Genomic DNA, 21817 nt, shown 5'->3' on the forward strand with positions numbered 1-21817 from the left:
AAAATACGAAACGTAATATGTACATATATAATATACTGATCGGTTTCACAAATGGTTTGAACTTGAAACCACTATTCTTAAATTACTCTATAGATTAAACACTTTTAAATTCACTAATCTGGTAGAAGAGCTAAGGCTTCATACGCAACACTTACATGCGTCATGATAATCGCCTTATCGTTGCCGCCGCTGACTACTCCCCGAATCCTGATCACGCAGGAGCCAGTCACCGTCGACGCCCTAGACACGTTCTTACGGATCCATCAGATCCAATAACCTTTGCATTAGACGCCTTCAGCTCTAACACTAGGAGCAGGCTTAAGGACCTCGGTAACCGTACTCGTCGAACTCGACAAAGAGTTCGCCGTGCAACCTAACCCATGAATCAGCTCGCTGAGTTTCTCGCCGGATCTTCTCAGCGGGTCGCGATTCCGATCCGGTAGTAGATTCATTCGCGAAGCAATTGCTCTTGAGTTGTTAGGTCTCCTTCGGAGGCGCTCGGGCAGTTGTTAGCTAATCCCGCCCCTCTTGGCTGAGCCTTTGCTCGCCCACCTGTCCTGGTGAAACTGGAAAGGCCTTCGGGCCACCAGTAAACTATCAATCATAAAAAAAAAAAAAACGCAACTCTTACTCGGTTATTTATTTTACATTAGTGCTTAGATGTTTTTGTTGTTTACAAAAACTACCACACCAATATACCAACCATAAATGTTACAAAGTGAATGCACTACAGGATATGACACGTGAGGTCTAAATCACAATGAATTGTCTATCGTAAATAAACGTTGTTCTAAGTATCTATCCTTTCAGAGAAACTAATTTGAAATCGCTACTACGTTTGTTCACTGATAACGTTTATGTTTCTAAAGGATCTAAAGGCGACGGTGCCTTTGAAAAACTGTTCTATCCTTCTTTAGAATAAATACCAAAAGAGAAAATGCAACCGTGCAACTAACGAAGTACAACATATATTTAAATGGTATATTTTAGGTATTTTAATAATATGCCCTGTGGCAATTTACTGCGGGACAGCGTTAAATCGATTTTCGTTCTGGAGAAGAGAGCTATTCGTGCGATTTATATCGGTCACTCAAGGGAATCCTTGAGAAAAGTAAATTAAAATTCAAACTAAGCGTCTCAATACATTTTTTATAATTTGATTCTCCAGTTTTTGATATACGCGACGTGTACACTAGAGAAATAAGGCTTCTTAAATCTATTATAAATATATTATGCAAAATAACTACCAAACTAATATTTAAGTAATATTTAGTATATTGTAGTTAGTATTATTGTCTTATTTTTCGCTTTTCGCTAGGTAGATTTCAATTAAGAATTTATTTTCATTTCAAACTTCTTAGTTATTACATTATTGTTTTTTGCGGATATTATATGTATTCAAATAATATAAGCCTATGTTAGTATTGTGGCGAGTCTTGGGGTAGACCTACGTACAGAAGCGGATGTCTGTGGTCTGAAAGATAGAAGATATATAGATGTCACTGTCACAATTGAGATAAATCTAATGACATTTCATAAGCTGAAATCATATTGCATAGACCAGGGGCTCCCAAACTTATTTTATCTACTGCCGACTTTGATAATAAATTATGTTTTAACGTTTCCATATTCTCACCAACTTAAAAACCACCATAGCGAGAGCTCAGTCGGTGTCTAAGAGTCCTCCTAGATGGAATTACAAATAGCCTACCAAGCTTCTACACAACGCCCCCATTTTTTTCCTGGGTCTCTTATCGCCCCTCTTTAGAATGGCAGTGCCCACAAGGGGGCGTTATCGCCCGCTTTGGGAAAGGTTGGCATAGACAAATGTACAAGCTCAAGCTCCACCAGGTATTAACTAGTTACAGGAGCCCATTATGTAAATCAGCGTGAATGTCTCCACTCACCTAAAACTCATCTGTTCTAATATATTTTATTATTATTGCATAAACGAGTGATTAACCTCATGGCTCATCTAATGTTAAACGGTTATCAAAGTACATATTTTTCACAATATGAGTGTTATGAGCCTGAGACACATGATCTAAGTCTCAATTGTATAGTATCGTCGTTATATCTGAAAACCTGAACGTATTACTGCTTCGCGGAAAGGTTGCGATATCTATCCTTTCAGACTCAGTAGAGGCCTTTAGATAAGTGATTTTAAATACACAGAAACGAATAGATATACGGTTGAAAAACATTCACCTCCACTGTAAACAGTCAACGTCACCCTAAGCACGTCATTTCGAATCCTCCCGATCCACTAACGTTACTTTTAGGTACCTCAAGCACCGGTCATCGTTTTCGTCGCACTGTCGCTTGCGACAAAGGGCTCGGCGAGTAAATTAACCCACAGACACAGCCTCCAACAGTTTTTCGCCGGATCTTCTCAGTGGGTTGCACTTCCGATCCGGTGGTATTATATATTCTCTATTTGTTAGCTCACCTATTTGTTAGGTTACGCTGACTTAGCTTCTCAAGGCTACCACAAGCTTAGGTAATAAAAAAAACCTGCTTTGTGAGTCGGGTAAAAAAGAATAGCTGCCCGAGTTTGCTTCGATGTTTATTTTCAGGACTGTGTCTATCTTTTGTGGCCGGTCATAGAGATAACATTCTTTGACATTCAATCATTATGCTTTAATGTTTATCCAATTTGAAATAAATGATTTAAAGTGCGGTTATTTAATATGAACACAAACTGGTCCACATCTTTGTAATTAACATTATCTAACTGATAAAAAATATGTGAAGAGGCCTGTACTGTATCTATCTAGCTCAGTCGTCAGAATTCAATTCAATTTGCTTATTTATACATAGCAAGCTGATGTGAGCAGTCGCTGTTGTTCCTTGTCAATTGTTTAGTGTAACGTACTCGTTATAAATCAATTTAATAAAATGTTCAACAGTTTCATATTTTTGTTTGTTGTAATGACGGGCTTATGTGAGTCTGCCAATATTTTGTATGTGATGCCTTTTACTTCTAAATCTCACAACATTATGTTGAAGCCAATTGGGATAGAACTGGCTAGAAGGGGTCACAATGTGACTGTCATCACTGGGTTTCGAGATAAGAATGCTCCTGCAAATTACCGTCAGATACAAGTTGATCAGAAACAAATATGGGACGTTCTAGGTAAGCTCTGTTTATACAAATATCATATTTGTCATAAAACATGTCGGTGATTGTTGTTGGTCCGATATTTACGAATTTGAACTTTTTTATCCTGACTACTAAGCATAAAATAAATATCTAATAAAGTGAGCGACATTGGGCTGATGGTGATGACGAAGATGATTGATTATGAATCATAAAATATCTAGTAGATAATACAACAAAAAATGCTCACGTGAGAAAGATCAAATCGTTTGATGATTTCATTTAAAATAAATAATTATAAATTCAATTTGCATAAAATTGAATTTAAAATAATTTCGTATTTCTCATTATTTAAGTGCTGTAAAGTAATGCCCATATTAATTATAATATTCTAGAAATAAACCGGAATAACGTTATCGCATATGCATGAATTGCTAATTTTAATAATTAACTGAACCTTGAAAAATGCTTTGATTTAATATTTTATTTTATGTATCTCATTTAATTTATAAGAATGACTAATTTTATTCAATTCCAATATTTGTTATGAGATATTTGACGATTGACTTCCACGGTGAAGGAATAACATCGTGTAGTAAAAATCAAACCCGCATAGTTTGCGTAATTACTTGTGGTAGGGCCTCTTGTGAGTCCGCATGGGTAGGTACCTCCATCGGCTATTTCTGCCGTGAAGCAGTAATGCATTTTGTTTTGAATGGTGGGGCAGCCATTGTAACTATACTGAGATGTTAGAACTTACATCTCAAGGTGGGTGGCGCATTTACGTTGTAGATGTCTATGGGCTCCAGTAGCCAGTTAACACCGGGTGGGCGTTGAGCTCGTCCGCCTATCTAAGCAATAAAAAAAAATATTATATATATTTAGGCAATTATAATTAAATGTATAGTTAATAGTCCAAATTAATTTTTAACCACTTTCTGTTTTAGGAACCAAAAGACCGAACGTTTTCGACATGGTCGGGGTATCAACTGAAGAATTTCACGATATGATTCTCTGGAGAGGGGGACTAGGATTCACAAATGTAACTTTAAATTCAGCTGAAGTGAAGAGTTTTTTAGCTGAAGACAACAAATTCGATTTAGTCATTTGCGAGCAGTTTTTCCAGGAAGCGATGAACATATTAGCATATAAATACAAAGCTCCATTAGTTCTAGTTACCACATTCGGGACCTGTATGAGACATAACATCATGATAAGAAACCCATTGCAGCTAGCCACTGTGATCGGTGAATTTTTGGAAGTGAGGAACCCGACTAGTTTCTTCGCAAGGTTAAGAAATGTATACTTCACCGTTTACGAATACGTTTGGTGGCGATATTGGTACTTAGAAGAACAAGAGAAATTGGTCAAGAAGTACATTCCAAATTTAGAAGAACCAGTGCCCACTTTGCTTGAGATGCAAAAGAATGCTTCCCTGATACTAATTAATGGACACTTCAGTTTTGATACTCCAGCTGCGTATCTTCCCAATATTATTGAAATTGGCGGAGTGCATCTTTCCAAGAGTGACACTAAGCTGCCCGCGGTGAGTATTTTCAGCCTCGGCATGTCTGAGAAGTACATCAGCTGGCATCTTTTAATTCCCCGACTTTGATGTCGATCGTCAAATTAACCTTAGTGTTGGGCTAAAGAAGTTAGAATTTACTTTTATTACGACGAATTGCTTTGTTATATTTACTATGTTTGCTCTGGTGATATTTTGACACTGGGGACAGATTTTATTATCTGATAATGACCATGTATGTAACATACAACAAAATATACGAAAAATGTTATGACGATCAAATGCGCATAACTTATTAGATATCAAGGTATCAAGGTATATCAAGGTAGAGTAGGACATGTAAGTTTTTTTCTACATAATCGTTGATATCCTAAGGGGTTATTCCAACTACGCGCGGACTAGTAGGTGAGATCACGGGGCTTAACCTGGGAGGACATGCTACACCAGCCCTAGCAAGAGCAGTGCTTCGCTGATTTTTACAACGCGATTGGAATCGCGACCCACTGAGAAGATCCAACCAGAAATTCAGTGGGTGGAAAACTCAGTATAATGTAAGACGTCAGTTCGTCACCCAAGAAATAATACCGTCATTCTATTTATTATTACCACGAAGCAGTCATGTTTATCGACACGAAGATCACTGATACGATTTTTTTATTACTTATAGGTCGAACGAACTCACGGCCCACCTTGTGTTATCCGGTTACTGGAGCTCATAGATATTAACAACGTGAATGAGATCACCCATCCATACATCCATCAACCCCCACCCATCTTGAGGCATGAGTTCTAAGTTCCAGTTCTGTAGTACAGCGGTTGCCCCAACTTTCAGCTACCTGTGTCGGCTTAGACGACGTCCTACAACCGGTATTAAAATGCTATTGACACTTACACATCTTGTCTCAGACGGAATAGTGCAATTTACTTAATAATCTGTTTCGGCAAAATAAAAAAATTAACTTCTCAGAGGGCATTATTAAAATTCTGATGTTTTGACGAAACTGATTAAAATTTTAAAATGCGTAGGAATAATTATTATCGCATTCTATGTTTTAAATTTAATCACGTGATTGCTTTGTGGGAGAAATTTACGAGGCGGTTCAAATTTAACACACCGCACCAATTATTTTAATCAAATTTAATAAAACTCAAGACTCCAAATACCAATACTCTTTATCATATGTTCGTACAAATTCCTATGAGAATACATTGAAGTTTTAAAATCCAGAACCTTTGTTTGGTAAGCCGATACGGAGAAGGTGACGTTTGGCAATACCTACTCCTTTTTTTAAACTGAATAACTTCTTAACTAGCATATCGAGAATAATTAGCCTACAATAAAAGCTTAATTTTACAGAGCAAAAGCGAATTGAGGACTGTATGACTTAATTATTTTCATTTTATTTCAAGTATTATAACAGAATGTATAAGCTATAATTTGCCATTGTCATTAGCCGAGATTGTAAATATATTTCATGGTGGGCTATTATTTAAATTACTGTAACTTAGAAATTTGCACGTCATGATTATACGACAATGAAGTATTCGTCTGAATAATAGAATGAACAGGATGGCTAATACTTAATTGTACTTCGCACGTTCATATTATGTTCTTGGGGGAAAATATTTATTTTTAAATTAGACTTAATTTATAAAAAATGTTATTTAACAGTAGTCGTCTGGCTTTATCCGATAGTGCAATGATATCCTGTATTTATATTCTCGCGTATTAAATAATTGATGACATCGGCAACTCGAATGCAAATCCAATCAATGACCATTTTAACCGTAATTAAGGGTTATTATGATTATTATAAAGTTATTAATTTAAGGGTTATTTTTCGATGGAGACTAAAATTTGAAGCCGCCGCATTTTTCACTTTAATATTAACTTTATATTTTTTTACTATAAAGGAATCAATGCACTCAACTGAATATACCATGAAATAAGTATAAAATTAAACTTTAAAAATTATTATATTTTCAGGATTTGCAAAACATTTTAGACGAAGCAAAGCATGGAGTCATTTACATTAACTTTGGATCGAACGTGCGTAGTGCTGAACTACCGTTAGAAAAAAGAAATGTATTTTTGAATGTAATTAAGAAACTGAAGCAGACTGTGGTGTGGAAATGGGAAGATAACAGTCTAGATAAAATGGATAATTTAGTCGTGAGAAAATGGCTACCGCAAAAAGAAATATTATGTAAGTTGTTTTAATAAATTCAATTAAATTATTCGTGTAAAGAAACATATTTAATTAATGTCATAAAAATGCCAAATTTACTTTTATTATCACAAGCTTACAATAGCGTGGTAATTTAAAAATATAATAATATGAATAATTGTTTTAGTTATAAGATATGTATAATGCCAGGCACAGGAGGTGGATTTTTTTATTAGCAAAATATATAACTGGCGAAAAACTCAATGGCCTAATGTTAAACGATAGTTACGCCACCAGAAACACCACTAGGTGAATTACGCCTCATAACTTAACTTAGCATAACGGCTATGATTAACACTCACCACTAATACCATTCACATAAATTTTACACCATTCTATACTTTAATTTCAGCCCACCCAAATATCAAAGTATTCATATCGCATGGTGGATTGATCGGAACACAAGAAGCCATATTCCACGGCGTACCTATAATTGGAGTTCCTATTTACGCTGACCAATACAATAATTTATTACAAGCAGAAGAAATTGGATTTGGAAAAATACTCGAATTCAAAGATATCACAGAACAAAACTTAGATAATTACTTGAGAGAGCTTCTTACAAACAATACTTACAGAGACAAAGCTAAAGAGATGTCCATTAGGTTTAAAGATAGACCGACGACTGCTTTAGATACAGCTATGTATTGGATTGAATATATTATAAGGCATAATGGGGCTAGTTTTATGAAAAATCCAGCCAGAAAATTGCACTGGATCCAATACGCAATGCTAGATGTTTATGGTTTCATATTAGCAGTAGTGTTAACATTTTTTTACACTATTTACAAACTAAGTAGTTTCATATTGCATAAATTGAAAGCTCCTGAGAGACTTATTAGAAAAAAGTTTGATTGATATTTGTTATACTGTTGTTATTTAACATTAGTCTTTATTATAGCATAGAAAAGTGAAAAATATAATTAAGATATCGTAGAAAACTGTAAGAAACTCAATGATATTGACTTGAAGAAGTCAAATATTTAGGTAGTTTTAATGATGCGAAATATTTGTTTTTTTCTGATCTCTCTGTTTAACTGTTTGTTTTTTTTTTGTTTTGTAATTTTATAATCATGGATAGTTAAATACTTTTATAAAACTGTTAATGTCAAATCTTTCAATTAGACTTAATATGTGATGGTAATTATATTATGTATTTTACCCCACACAATATGGGCTTTAATGATAATTGAAGGCGTATTATTATTGTGCACCAATAAAACCAGTTAATAAATGGTTTATCGGAGATTTTTTCTTCCTATCTAATTGTTAGTAGCGTGGGAGGGGCCTATACCAGCTTATATGAGCAAATCTCCTGTTTAGGCGTTCTTATTAGAAATGTAGGACAGCCATTGGATAGCAATGGACAATTTAGGCTCAAATCTAAAAGTAGGCAATGAGCTCGTTCGCGGTCTCACTATCAGAATGTACAATCAATCGAATAAAGAATGCGCCAATTAATAAAGAAAACAACAACAAAAAAACCTACAATTATTCATTGTTTATTTGACACATTTTCATTTCATACATTGCATAGTTTATTTGATACATTACATTTATATCTCGTTTCTAAATTTAGCGAAGCCCTGTACTCGTCTGGCCAAGGGTTTTGTTACTCGAAAGACCGCTTTTGTCCCAACTCAGCTTGGGTCGCTGTGAGTCCAAAGTAAAGTCTGTCTGGCTTATGAATTTAGAATGATCTGGCTTTCAGCAGGTATACGCGTCCACATTCCCTCATTCTATTGAAGTGTCTGGTGCTGTTCATGCGTATTTGTCTTACTGTTCGTAATATACAAACTGTAAAATAATGAAAAAAGCTAAAGACACACTGGCCAGAGGTCCCTTTTTAATGCGCTTTTATTAGTTCCCTACGTATCTTACTTAGTATTGCCTATTGTACAAATGTATCTGCTTTTTTTTGATTATTTTTGAATGTAAATTGTGTTTTGGTGTGCAATAAAGTGTATTCTCTCTCTCTCTCTCTCTCTCTCTTAGTATCTATGTTAGTATGTAACGTAATCTTTGAACATGATTTTGACTCCTTCAAAATGTCGTATTAACTCGAAATTTCGCATACCTATCAAGGACCGATGACAATTCAATATTTTAAACAGTCAGACCCTTTATTTACTTTCGGCAGTTAAAACAACAAATTCTTTGAAGCGCCTTCTTTTTTCACTTAGCAAATTATAAAACTGTAGTGTTTGCCTGAATGTACAATATTGAACAGTTTATGATACATAATGCTTATTACTAAACTAAAAAAAAAAAGAAAAATAAATAATAGTTTAAAAAAAATAAAAAACACGCCTTTATAGATAATCCAATAAAAAAATATTTTTTTGTAAAAAAAGCGTGCTTTTTAAGATACTACGAGTATTAAAATGATGAGACCTAGGTACTTATATCTGTAAAATATTTAATTTTAAATTATTGACACCGCGCACCTCACGCTTTTTTTACAATTAATTTATTTTTTTATTTTTTTGTTGGATTTTCTATAAAATGATGTTTTTAAGTTTTTGTTTTTAAACTAGAATTTATTGTAAGCTTAATCAATCACACTATTCAACATAGTACAGAAAACTGAGACATCACACCATCTCCGTCAGAATCAAAGTTTTTTATTATGAAAAAAGCATTTTTAATCAAAAAGTTTTATTTCATTCTTAAGTAAAATGTTTAACTGTTTTAATTATTCGATATAAAATAGTCGAAATTAAAGTTATTATACTTTTACGGTTTAATATTAAAATTATTTTACGTAATCGGCTTTAAGAAAAAAAAAAAAAAAAAAAAAAATTATAAATTAATTAATAATTATTATTATAGGCAGGGTAATAAATGCAGACCAATTTTTTAAATAACACAACAGGTAACACTTTTTATTTTTACCTACCTACCTATGCTGATAGCCTTGAGTCCTTGAGAGGCTATTTTAGCTTCTCCTTGACGTGTAGGTGAGCTCACGGGGTTCAAACCAGAGTGTTGCTAACACTGGCCCTAGCAAGGGCAGTGCTTTGCTGAATCTACCACCGGATCGGAAACGCGACCCACTGAGAAGATCGGGCGAGAAACATTTAGTTTACTCGTCGAGCCCTTCGTCGCAAGCGACGGGTTCGGCCAAGACGATGACCGGTGCTTGAGGTACCTAAAAGTACCGTTAATGGTTCGGGAGGATCCGTAATGACGTATTTAGGGCAATGTCGATTGTTTACCATTGGGTCCATAGGATCGGATATGACACTTCTTCATAATCTTCTGATCTGAAATCGAATCTCGAATTGGTAATTTTTATACTAGAATTAAAAAAAAATGCTTTTTTCTAGAAGAAAAACTAATTACCTGCTAAACTCGAATTCCAACTAAATAATTGGAACAGTATTCGCTATTTTAAGGTACGTAGTATCCCCGGACTTGCTCATTAGGGGCACGCAATTAAAACTTGTAGTTGGGCAAGTCTCACACTGGGGATTACTGCCAATGCGAAACAGTTGGAAAATCGAGATCAATCTCGGAATTATGCAGTTCCGAATATTGTCTACGAAGTTCTGACTTCGGCGGATCTCGAGTCTCAATGAAATATTATTTGAGTCATAGTAATTTACGTAGTTTAATAATATTAATTAATACAACGTTGTAATCTCTATATATAAAAATGAATTGCTGTTCGTTAGTCTCGCTAAAACTCGAGAACGGCTGGACCGATTTGGCTAATTTTGGTCTTGAATTATTTGTGGAAGTCCAGAGAAGGTTTAAAAGGTAGATAAATATGAAAATGCTCGGATTTAAATAAAAATAACAATTTTGTTTTTCCATTGATGTGTCCCCCGTCGGTCTTTTATTTATCGATTGAGGCACTACGAAGTCAGCTAGTTTTATATGTGGCGCACGTCAGGGATGGCTAAGCGGTAGTTTCCGTCATCACTCGTATTTGGTTGAACTCAGTTTATAAAAAGTCAATAAAACCTTTTGAATAATAATTATTGAAACTCAACACACACAACTTTCACAATGACAGGGTAAACCGACAGCTTCGTTCCACATACCGACAGACCGACTGACTGACTACCAGAGACTCACTGACTGAGACGGACGGACCGTCTGATACGGACTGAATGACTGTCTGACACGGAATGCCACGACTCTGTCCATGTACCGCCATTTTATACTGTGGCGTTACGGAGTCTACCCTACATTTTGTGATATTTATCAAAACAACATTTCATCATTTAAAATAATAGTCGAAACAACGTCTTAATATTACTAAAAGTCGTTAACCACGACATATACCTAGTCAGGTCATAAGTATTGTCACACAGTAAAAACTTTTCTTTTAGAATGCTGGCCACAAAAAAGTTTATTGAATTCGAATTTCGAATTGTTCATGAAAATAAAAATGTATACTTTTAGAATTTTACTCATTTTTAAATATGGAGTAGACGCTTAAAGAAGACCGTGTTGCAGTTATTGCGTTGCATCGTTGCGGTTACGCGCCAATTCAAATTTTTAACATACTGAAAAATTTGAATATAACCAAAATATTCGTTTATCGTACCATCAAACGATACAATGAAGACTCTAGTGTAGATGACAGGTCAAGAAGTGGTCGCCCTCGTCTGTTAGGACTCCAGCAGTGATAAAAGCTGTGAAGGCGCGAATTCAAAGAAATCCCAAACGGAAGCAGAAACTGTTGGCCCTTCAGATGGGGTTAAGCAGAACCACGGTGAAAAGGGTGTTAAATGAAAACTTAGGGCTTCGGGCATATCGAAGAAAAACAGGACATCGTTTGAATGCTCGTCTAATGGACCTGAGACTAAAGAGATGCCGCGCTTTGTTGAAGCGGTACGCGGGAAAAAAATATCGGGAAATTCTTTTTTCGGATGAAAAAATTTTTACCGTAGAAGAGAGCTACAACAAACAAAATGATAAGGTGTACGCACACAGTAATGAAGAAGCGAGCAACCGTATTCCGCGTGTCCAACGAGGTCATTTTCCATCCTCGCTCATGGTATGGTTGGGAGTTTCTTATTGGGGCTTAACAGAGGTACATTTTTGTGAGAAAGGTGTAAAAACGAATGCAGTTGTGTATCAAAATACAGTCCTGACGAACCTTGTGGAACCTGTTACTCATACCATGTTCAATAACAGGCACTGGGTGTTCCAACAAGATTCGGCGCCAGCTCATAGAGCGAAGAGCACACAAGACTGGCTGGCGGCGCGTGAAATCGACTTCATCCGGCACGGAGACTGGCCTTCCTCCAGTCCAGATTTGAATCCGTTAGATTACAAGATATGGCAACACTTGGAGGAAAAGGCGTGCTCAAAGCCTCATCCCAATTTGGAGTCACTCAAGACATCCTTGATTAAGGCAGCCGCCGATATTGACATGGACCTCGTTCGTGCTGCGATAGACGACTGGCCGCGCAGATTGAAGGCCTGTATTCAAAATCACGGAGGTCATTTTGAATAAACTTTAGTGTCATAAGAATCTATGTTTTGTTAAGTTCATTTTGGTATATGAATGGTTACATAATGAATAAACTTGTTTCAATTATTTTACATTAAACATGTGACAGAATTTATGACCTGACTAGGTATATATTTTTTTCATTTTCAACTTAGTAAATTTCTCACTATTGACTTTATTTCGATTTTCATATGTTTAGAGCCTGTTCCTTACCTTAGCTTACCTTAATCGAACTAAAGTCAAAATATTTTGAAAAAAATAGAAAATTCGTCAAAATTTTATTAATCAATAAAATTAATTTACATTCATCATGTCTTTAGCTCAATTTCCCTGGTAAAACGCCATGTTGCGATACGCAATGGATCTTTTCGGTTTGAATTAATCAATTATAGTCGACTTGGGGAAGCAATCTCTGGATGTAGACTAATTATAACAGATTACATTAATCTCTGACGATGTAGCGGAACCGACTTCAGGCGAGACTACGTTGAAGGCGGAGAGCGATTAGCGTGTCATCGATAAAAAATAGATCAAAATCGTCGGAAAACACAAATTATATGTACACCTCAATCGTTTCAAAAATGTTTATATTAAAAGCGAATAGGCATGTCATCTGAAGCTTCCATTACTAATTTAATCAAAAATCGTTGTTATTTTCTTATTAGCTTAAAAATCTTTATACTTTTTCTTTCATTTGTTCATTATTAGAAAAGGCACTATTGTTAAGCATTTCAGCAGCATCTTATGAACCTTATGTTTGTCTAAGATTTACTACATATTATATTAATTGATTGTAGCATACATATTTGATTTTAATTTAACATACATAGTATGTATACTTTTATATAGTTAATACCCCTTATCCAGTGTTACAATCTGCTATCCCACTAGTTTCGGTTGCTATTTGTGAGAAAGCAAGAGAGGCTAGTCTCTATGCACAGGATTTTCAGATAACTGTAACATAGTTTTGAGTCGAATATTAAAATTTAATATTGCTCTGAATTGTCTTTTCGGGCGCTAGTATTTTCTTAACATTTCTTGTAACACCATTCTCGAAAAAGGTTGACAAAGTCCGAAGTCCATCGTAAAACTAATAAAATTAAGTATTACAGGATGGTATGTTGTGCAGACTTCGCCTAGTGGAGCAGAAACAGGAGAAGAAGGAGATTTCTAGTTGTTTGTAGGTTTTGTTAGTAGTTAGTGAAGCTATAACATGAGGTCGAATTTGATTCTCTGTCGAATCTCACTGTAAAATATGATTTTTGGTGGTGCACTGTTTAAAGAAATACAGATTCTTTACAAAGCCAGCTGCCTTTGTTTGACTCCAAGGGACTTTAGTTCTCTCTCTATTTTGTACCGTATATCTTTAAGGACCCATAAAAACTGAAATTGGTTGAGATCGTGTCTCTTCTATTTTAGCACCGTTCTACTTGTCACTGAAATAGAACTCATCTATGCTATCTGACAATCGCGTTTATCAACAATCCTTTTTCAAAAATCGTTTTTCATGCACTACATAAATGGAGTGACATATCGTTCTACAAACTAGATTTGAAATAAGTCTAAGCCATGTTTTATATGTTCTGCTTTGCTGATGTCTGTGAGAATTCGTGACCAAACGCCGTGAGTCGGTTAAGACAAAAAAATGTTTCTTATTAATTGTTTTACTTTTCATAAAACACAAATAGATGTTTAGTTCGTAATGTAATTTAGTAATGTATTTTTTTTTAATTAAAATCGCTTCAGGCTGTCAATATTGTTAATTTCAAAGTTTGGCAGATAAGCGTACCTTCTAAGATTACCTCGTATTACTGGGCTTCTCAGCTACATGACTATTCCATTTATGTTTGCAGGGGTTCCGCGTTCGATACTAATTTTGGAAACGTCAGACTCCATCGAATTTCGTCTATGCACTTCGGATCGACGGAAAGTTTCATTAGCTTTAATATTTAAGAAGCTTTCTGAAAAGCTCTGTGCGAAATTAACGTACTTCGTATGTAATAAGGTATGGGATCAGTTTTAGTAAACTTGCTCACTGATTTATCGTGTTCATAAAATAATTCAGTAGGGAATGTAAATAATTTTCTTTTAGACTTTAATTAACTTGGAGAATATAAGGCCGCAGCCAAGTTATATCCATCAAGCAATTAGTGTTGTTAATGTCATAGCCGTTTTTGTCTACTTACAAGCGAAGCTACCAAAAAATATGCTAATCTAACATTTGCATGTGACTGGTGAAATCACTGGCCCATTAAAGGCACTCTTTAGTCTGCTTAGTGTAAAAGGATAGAGTAGGTAAAATACTGTTAACAAGGGACGTTGAGGTGCCATTAAAGGTCTTAGGGCTTCCTTGCTTTCTCCGTCGTTTGTCATGCAAATAGAGAGTGAATAATTTATAGACGATTCACCCTCACCGCACTACGTCGGACCGTGATGTTAGGAAACGGGACCCCTAACTTTTTTGATGAAATTTCATAAAATACATCTGCCTCGTATTGAATTAAGAACCGAACATTAACCAACTGGCAATGTTGATCTTAATATTTTATTTATCTATTTACTGCAAAAGCTTCATTTCGCTTTGGATTATATATTTAAAAGTGCATTTTATATACATATGTAATAGTTTTCATAAAATACATTTTACATTTACCAGAAGCTTGTAAGCAAATTTGCATGTAATCTGTGCTGTGCCGGTGTTCGAAGCCCGTGAACCAGTATCGATTTTTCTGATGAAATACGTACTTAAGACATTTTTACGAATGACGGACCGTCGAGGCGGTTCGGCTGGTCTTCTCAGACTGTGTGAATTGCGACCGAGGACGTCTCACTTTCCGGGTGATGTAGGTGCTCCACGCCACCACTGCAGTGGCTGCAATGAGGACATAGTGGAGCACACGCTCGCGTACTGCCCCGCTTTCGCGGAGCAGCACCGTGTCCTCGTTGCAAAAATAGGACCGGACTTGTCGCTTCCGACTCTCGTGGTTACGATAGTTGACAGTAACGAGTCCTGGCAGGTGATGCTCGAGTTCTGCGAGTCCACCATCTAGCAGAAGGAGGCGGCGGAACGGGAGAGGGAGAGCTCTTCTTCCCTCTCGGCGCCGTGCCGCCGCCGCCGAGCCGGGGGTCGGAGGAGGGCGTCCGTTCAGCTACGGCCCCTGTGAGGAGATAGCCTCCTTCAATGATGGTCACGGGGTGACCTGAGGGTGTTGACGCTGCGCCGCACGCTACCGTCACTCTAGCGCGCTGGCACCAGAAGGACGGGACAATACGTCAGGGGCTGCGGCCCTGATACGGTAGGTCGTCGACTATCTCCTCGATGACCTGTCGGTCGGGCGTCCTAGGGGTGACGCCGCGAGTCTGGTTGTAGTGTTGATCGCGGGACCCACCCTACTCTGACCGGGTCCTGCCCCGGACGGAGATCGGACGTCGAGTGTAAGAGTGCAAGTCGTTTATTACGGTAGGGCCCTAACACTAGTTGGGCTTGCGGTCTGCTTCCATCATCTGCAGATTGTCAAGTGAAGGAATAACATTATGTAATAAAAAAATCATACCTGCGACATTTATAATCAGGGAAATTACTAGGATTGATGGATAGGGTAGCCGTTGTACTGTAAAAATTGAGGCTAAGACTCCAGTCTCAAGGTGGGTGGCGAAATTTACATAGTACATGACTACGGGCTACGGTGACCACTTAACATTGAGTGGGCCATAAGCTCGTCCACCAATTTAGATTGCATAAGCAATAAAAAACATACAGCGGAGGTCTAATATGTATCGAGGCTTAATTCGTAAATTTTTAAATTGAATGCTTATAAATAAATGTACTAAGCAGAGTCAAAATGAAAACATCAGTAAGATTGAACATACAACACTGAACAAAATAAAATATGAAAAAATGAATAAAATAAACTCGGAATTAATACTAATTGTAATTACAAATTTATGTGGCCACTACTACAAGGTGTTTTTAGGAAATTAAATTAGAAATGATTGCTTTGTGTAAGATTGCCTACAACTCAATGTAATAATTTATATTCAAACGAACATTGCTTTAATATTTTAAAATGAGTTGCAAGGGCTTTATGTCAGATAATAATATTATGAAAACAGGAATGTAAGATACTAGCGTTTTATTCAATATTTAAACCTTAATTACATAATAAAGTAAATAGCAAAAACAAGAGACAAGAAACCAAGGGAGAGAGAGAGAGATAGAGGAAAATTTGAAATAACATTTTAAATCACAACATTTTAAGCCCGTCATCAAATATACGTAATTTTAGTTTAACAATTCAAACAACTTACCTCCAAATAAAAATCCATCGCCTAACTTCATTAGTTTATTTCCAAGATTTGTTAAAACAAGTACTTCCTATAAAAATGGACTGCACTGCACGAACTGTTTAGCCTAGCCACGGCCCTAGAAAAAGTTCAGCTGTTTCTGTAGCAAATTTGCTTTGCGTGACATTCTGCACATTTTTAAATGCATTCAACTTAATTTTGCGGCTGCGTTTTTAGAGGTTGTTGCTTTTTATTATAATGCTTTAATACTGGTAATAAAATGGGTTTTTATCATGGAAACTTAATAATAATAATAATAAATATAATATAAATAAATAATAATAATTAAAATGGATTCACTTGCATCCCATCATTCCGCTAATAATTTCCCACAGTTCTGGAAAGATACCGGAAAATTTAACCAGAAACCTGGCCTTCCTGTGAGTATTAATGGTATTTTTGACCATCACTTGATTGCAAATGCGTTTAGTAAACACTTCAAGGTGACACCGCATCGTAATACTGGTGTGTTTCGGTCGCCCGTTGCTGGAACCATCATCCAGAAAAGGGATATCAGTTTTACATCGAAGGAGGTTAAAAGAGTTATTAACAGCATGCATAGAGGTAAATCCCCTGGATATGATGGTCTCAGCATCGAGCATCTTAGGCATGCTGGAGTCCACCTGCCACGCGTCCTATCCTTGTTTTATAATCTCTGCCTTTGCCATAGTTACTTACCAGAGGAACTTACTAAAACTATAGTGATTCCAATTATTAAGAACAGAACTGGGGACGTTTCGGATATGAATAACTATCGACCCATCTCTCTTGCGACCATATTAGCCAAGGTGTTGGACGGCTTGCTTGATAACATTCTTAACAAACATATTAAACTGCATGAAGCCCAGTTCGGTTTCAGAAATGGGCTTTCCACTGAAAGTGCGATATTATGTCTTAAGCAAGCTGTTCAGTACTATACGGACAGGAAAACACCGGTATACGCGTGCTTCCTAGACTTGTCTAAGGCGTTTGACACAGTCCTATACGATAAGCTTTGGGACAAACTGGGCAGGGCGGGTATACCGGTTGAGGTCATATCAGTGTTACAGGAATGGTACCACTGCCAGCGGAACCAGGTGAGATGGGCGGGAGCTTTGTCCGGGCCATATGGCATGGAGTGTGGCGTGAGGCAGGGGGGGCTGACCTCTCCTTTGTTATTTAACTTGTACATAAATTACCTTATCGGTGAGCTCAGCAGCACTCATACCGGTTGTCATATTGATAGTGTATGCGTCAATAATATTAGCTACGCGGACGATATGGTGCTGCTGGGACCATCGGTAGGTGCTATTCGTAAGATGCTGGCTATATGCGAGACCTACGCTGGGGAGCATGGACTGACCTACAGTAAAGCAAAAAGTAAAGTTCTGCTTTTCAAGGGTAAGTCAGGTGCACCTGTTCCAGTTTGTGTTCCTTCAATTAAATTATATGATGAGGAACTGCAGAGAGTGACCAGTTTTAAGTACCTGGGCCACATTGTAACGGATGATTTGTCCGATGACGCAGATTTGGAGCGGGAGCGCAGGGCATTGGCGGTCCGAGGAAACATGGTTGCCCGTAGATTCGCTCGGTGCTCCTCCCCAGTAAAAATTTATTTGTTTAAGGCATTTTGCCAATCGTTTTACGCGAGCAGTCTATGGGTGAAACATACTCAGCGGGCTGCCAGGGTCCTGCGCGTTCAGTATAACAACATCTTCAGGGTGCTATTGCGGCTGCCTCCCTACTGCAGTGCGTCGCAAATGTTTGCTGATGCCCGGACGGATGGCTATCAAGCTATAATCCGAAAAAAGGTTGCCTCTTTTTTAAGACGAGTGAGAGACAGTAGTAATGGCATCCTCGGGATGATTGCTTCTCGCGCTGATTGTCCGATCCAACATAAATGGATGTGTATAATTACCGGACAAGACTGACATATCCTTATTATTATTTTACTCTTCATTATGAAATGTGTATGATTTTCTTTTTTATTTTATTTTTTCTCCAAATTAATTGACTGATTGACATAATGATAGCTAATATTGACATAGAGTGGTTACTACTGTATTGATATAATTATGTGTTTCTAATTCATTTCCTTTGTATATTTAATTAATTGAATTAGTATATTGTTCATTTTCTATTTGTATTGTTGAACTGTTTGTGTGCTGACTATTGTATTATTATTATTTTATGGATTTTTTCTGAAATAAATGTTTTATTATTATTATTATAAGCTAGTATGAAATAAAGTGGACGAAAGGGAAAGTACTAATAAAAAAATTAATGAAAAACAACTTCACATTGACTATGATATCTTCATAGTGAAATGTGAACAAAATAATCTAAATAGGTATACAAAAAAGTTAATCTGGAACTCCCTGGCAGTGCATTTTATCTTATCATTTAACAAACTTATCATTTATGTTACTAGCACGATAAATAGTTTACTGAATATGTAATACTTAAAACTTATCCAAACAGAAAACAATAATTCTAAAGCTAATATTGATATGAAATAATTCAAAGAAAATTAAAACCTATGAAGGAGACATAGCAATGAAAATTGAATTGAATATAGATTGACAGACGAATCACGAAATAGATAAGAACGCACACATAGAAAAGCATGACGTGCGAAGGAACAGATGTGAAGTTAGCAGCAGTAATATTTAGTTTAGCCTGTGAAGATCGTGAATTTGTTGTTGTCATTGGGTCAGTAGAGGTTATCGAAGTGTTTTGTTAAAATTTGTAAATGTAAGGTCGAAAAAAGTGAAGCGTAAAGTATTCTGATGTAAAAAGTAGTTAGTTGACTTATAAGTAATATTTCATTTACGAGTGAAATTCGTTGAAGAGGAATTGATAATTATATGCTATTTGTCGAGGAATAATATATAATTAAAGGGAAGAAACATTGTTTATGTGTAATAATGGTGTCGTTAACTTCTAAATATATACTTTCAACGGTGTGTAAATCAAATAGCATTAGGGCATTATCTACAACGTATTCAAGAAATGCGAAAGTGACTTTCGATTGGGTGGACCCATTCAATTTAGATGGACAACTCCATGACGACGAAAAAGCAGTGCGAGATTCATTCAGGGCCTACTGTAATGAAAAGTTATTACCTCGTGTGGTTGAGGCAAATAGGAATGAGGTGTTCCATAGAGAAATCTATAATGAACTCGGTGAATTAGGCGCTCTGGGTTGTACCATTAAAGGTTACGGATGCGCTGGAGTTTCTTACGTTACGTATGGTCTCATTACAAGAGAACTAGATGGCGTTGATTCCTCTTATAGATCAGCGATGAGTGTGCAGAGTAGTTTGGCAATGGGTTCGATTTATATGTACGGAACTGAAGACCAGAAACAGAAATACTTACCACGCATGGCTACAGGTGAATTAATTGGTTGTTTTGGATTAACGGAACCGAATTTCGGAAGTGACGCTGGAGGCTTAGTTACCAGAGCGAAACACGATGCAAAAAATAAATGTTATGTTTTATCAGGATCAAAAACTTGGATAACCAATGCACCAATCGCTGACATTATTATCGTTTGGGCAAAAGATGACGAAGGTAAAGTACGCGGTTTTATAGTCGAACGAGCCGAGGTAAAGAAAGGTTTAGATACGCCCAAAATCAATGGGAAATTTTCTTTGCGGGCATCGGCAACCGGAATGATATTGCTCGACGAAGTGGTTATACCGGAGGAGAATTTATTGCCGAATGTAGTGGGCCTGAAGGGGCCGTTCGGATGTCTCAATAACGCGCGATACGGTATCGCCTGGGGCGCTCTCGGATCCGCAGAGACGTGTTTGCGAATAGCCCGGCAGTACACATTAGATAGGAAACAATTCGGGCGGCCTTTAGCTTCGAATCAACTTGTACAGAAGAAGCTGGCTGATATGCTGACGGAAATAAATATTGGCTACCAGGCCTGTTTGCGTGTTGGACGTTTGAAAGACGAAAATAAAGCAGCTCCAGAGATGATATCCTTAATTAAGAGAAATAGTTGCGGTAAAGCATTAGAAATTGCCAGAGTAGCAAGAGACATGCTTGGAGGTAATGGGATTTCTGACGAGTATCACATCATACGGCATGCTATGAATTTAGAAGCAGTCAACACTTATGAAGGAACGCACGATATTCATGCGCTTATATTAGGAAGGGCTATTACTGGATTACAAGCCTTTTCTTAAAAACATCAAATAAAAGGTTTTTGTTATGCTGTTATTTTTTTTATCAAATTTGTATATTAAATTATTTATGAAAAAGATACGTTGATAAATAAATTGTTTATTATTTTTTACCTCACAATGCTTATTAAAAGAAATACGACAGTTGCTTTGTTGAATATTTAAGTGTAATAAGTAGTTTAAATTGAGCTAGTTAATATGTATTTTTCTTTAAAGTTCGAAAATTTACAAATTTTACCTTAAAAAGATAACAGGATAATTGAAAACAGATAGAAACTATTAAAAAAATTAAGCAACGTTTGAGAATATTCAAAAAACAGAATGGAACTGCAAAAAGACTTGGAGGCGCCGGGTATCGATCCCGGTACCTCTCGCATGCTAAGCGAGCGCTCTACCATCTGAGCTACGCCCCCCTTGTGCTTTCAGTTAAAATTTGTATATATAAAGCACTATCGTAATTTACCGCTGCATCCTTGATACGTGTGTAACGTGTATTAAGCTGCTTTCAGACTACGCTATACTATAGTGCCATATAGTATAGCAGCCTATACTTAGCCAATAATATATAGTACAGTCCCCGGTCATCGTCCTTGTCGAACCCGTCGCTCGCGACGAAGGGCTCGACGAGTGAATTAACTCATAGATACAGCCCACTGAGTTTCTCGCCGGATCTTCTCAGTGGGTCGCGTTTCCGATCCGGTGGTAGATTCTGCGAAGCACTGCTCTTGCTAGGGTTAGTGTTAGCAACACTCCCGGTTAGAGCCCCGTGAGCTCACCTACATGTTCGGGTGAAGCTGATATAGCCTCTCAAGGCTATCGGCATAGGTAGGAAAAAAAAATTAGCACAGTACAGTGTGAGCGTGTCTATAACAAGGTATGGTGTGCGATATTGTTGTGCTATACTTATATACTATATGTTAAATACTTTAAGCTATTATTTTATATTATACCATAGTCTGAAAGCGGCTTTATTGT

General features: G+C 36.7%; 2 protein-coding genes and 1 non-coding gene across 3 annotated transcripts; 2 read left to right on the forward strand and 1 right to left on the reverse strand.

Moving 5' to 3' along the window:
* Window positions 1-2801: 2801 nt before the first annotated feature.
* Window positions 2802-8828, forward strand: UGT39B1 (UDP-glycosyltransferase UGT39B1). Its single transcript, XM_089729145.1, has 4 exons — window positions 2802-3136; window positions 4048-4646; window positions 6613-6832; window positions 7206-8828. The coding sequence occupies exons 1-4, from the start codon at window positions 2899-2901 to the stop codon at window positions 7709-7711; spliced, it is 1563 nt and encodes a 520-aa protein (XP_089585271.1). The 5' UTR covers window positions 2802-2898; the 3' UTR covers window positions 7712-8828.
* Window positions 8829-19307: 10479 nt separating this feature from the next.
* Window positions 19308-20938, forward strand: LOC114252659 (glutaryl-CoA dehydrogenase, mitochondrial). The gene has a single exon (XM_028187231.2). It carries the CDS (start codon window positions 19574-19576, stop codon window positions 20843-20845), a length of 1272 nt encoding a protein of 423 aa, XP_028043032.2. The 5' UTR covers window positions 19308-19573; the 3' UTR covers window positions 20846-20938.
* Window positions 20939-21182: 244 nt separating this feature from the next.
* TRNAA-AGC (transfer RNA alanine (anticodon AGC)) lies at window positions 21183-21255 on the reverse strand. The gene has a single exon. It is a non-coding gene; the product is annotated as a tRNA-Ala (tRNA).
* Between the last annotated feature and the right edge of the window lie 562 nt (window positions 21256-21817).

The sequence above is a fragment of the Bombyx mandarina genome, chromosome 08 (genome assembly GCF_030267445.1).
Source record: "Bombyx mandarina strain Sakado chromosome 08, ASM3026744v2".
Taxonomy (NCBI): domain Eukaryota; kingdom Metazoa; phylum Arthropoda; class Insecta; order Lepidoptera; family Bombycidae; genus Bombyx; species Bombyx mandarina.

Excerpts from the sequence above, each read along its gene's own strand:
- LOC114252659 (XM_028187231.2), top strand. The coding sequence starts at position 19,574 with ATGGTGTCGTTAACTTCTAAATATATACTTTCAACGGTGTGTAAATCA.
- UGT39B1 (XM_089729145.1), top strand. The coding sequence starts at position 2,899 with ATGTTCAACAGTTTCATATTTTTGTTTGTTGTAATGACGGGCTTATGT. Across the intron at positions 3,137-4,047 it reads ACAAATATGGGACGTTCTAG|GAACCAAAAGACCGAACGTT; the intron begins GTAAGCTCTGTT and ends TTTCTGTTTTAG. Across the intron at positions 4,647-6,612 it reads GTGACACTAAGCTGCCCGCG|GATTTGCAAAACATTTTAGA; the intron begins GTGAGTATTTTC and ends TTATATTTTCAG.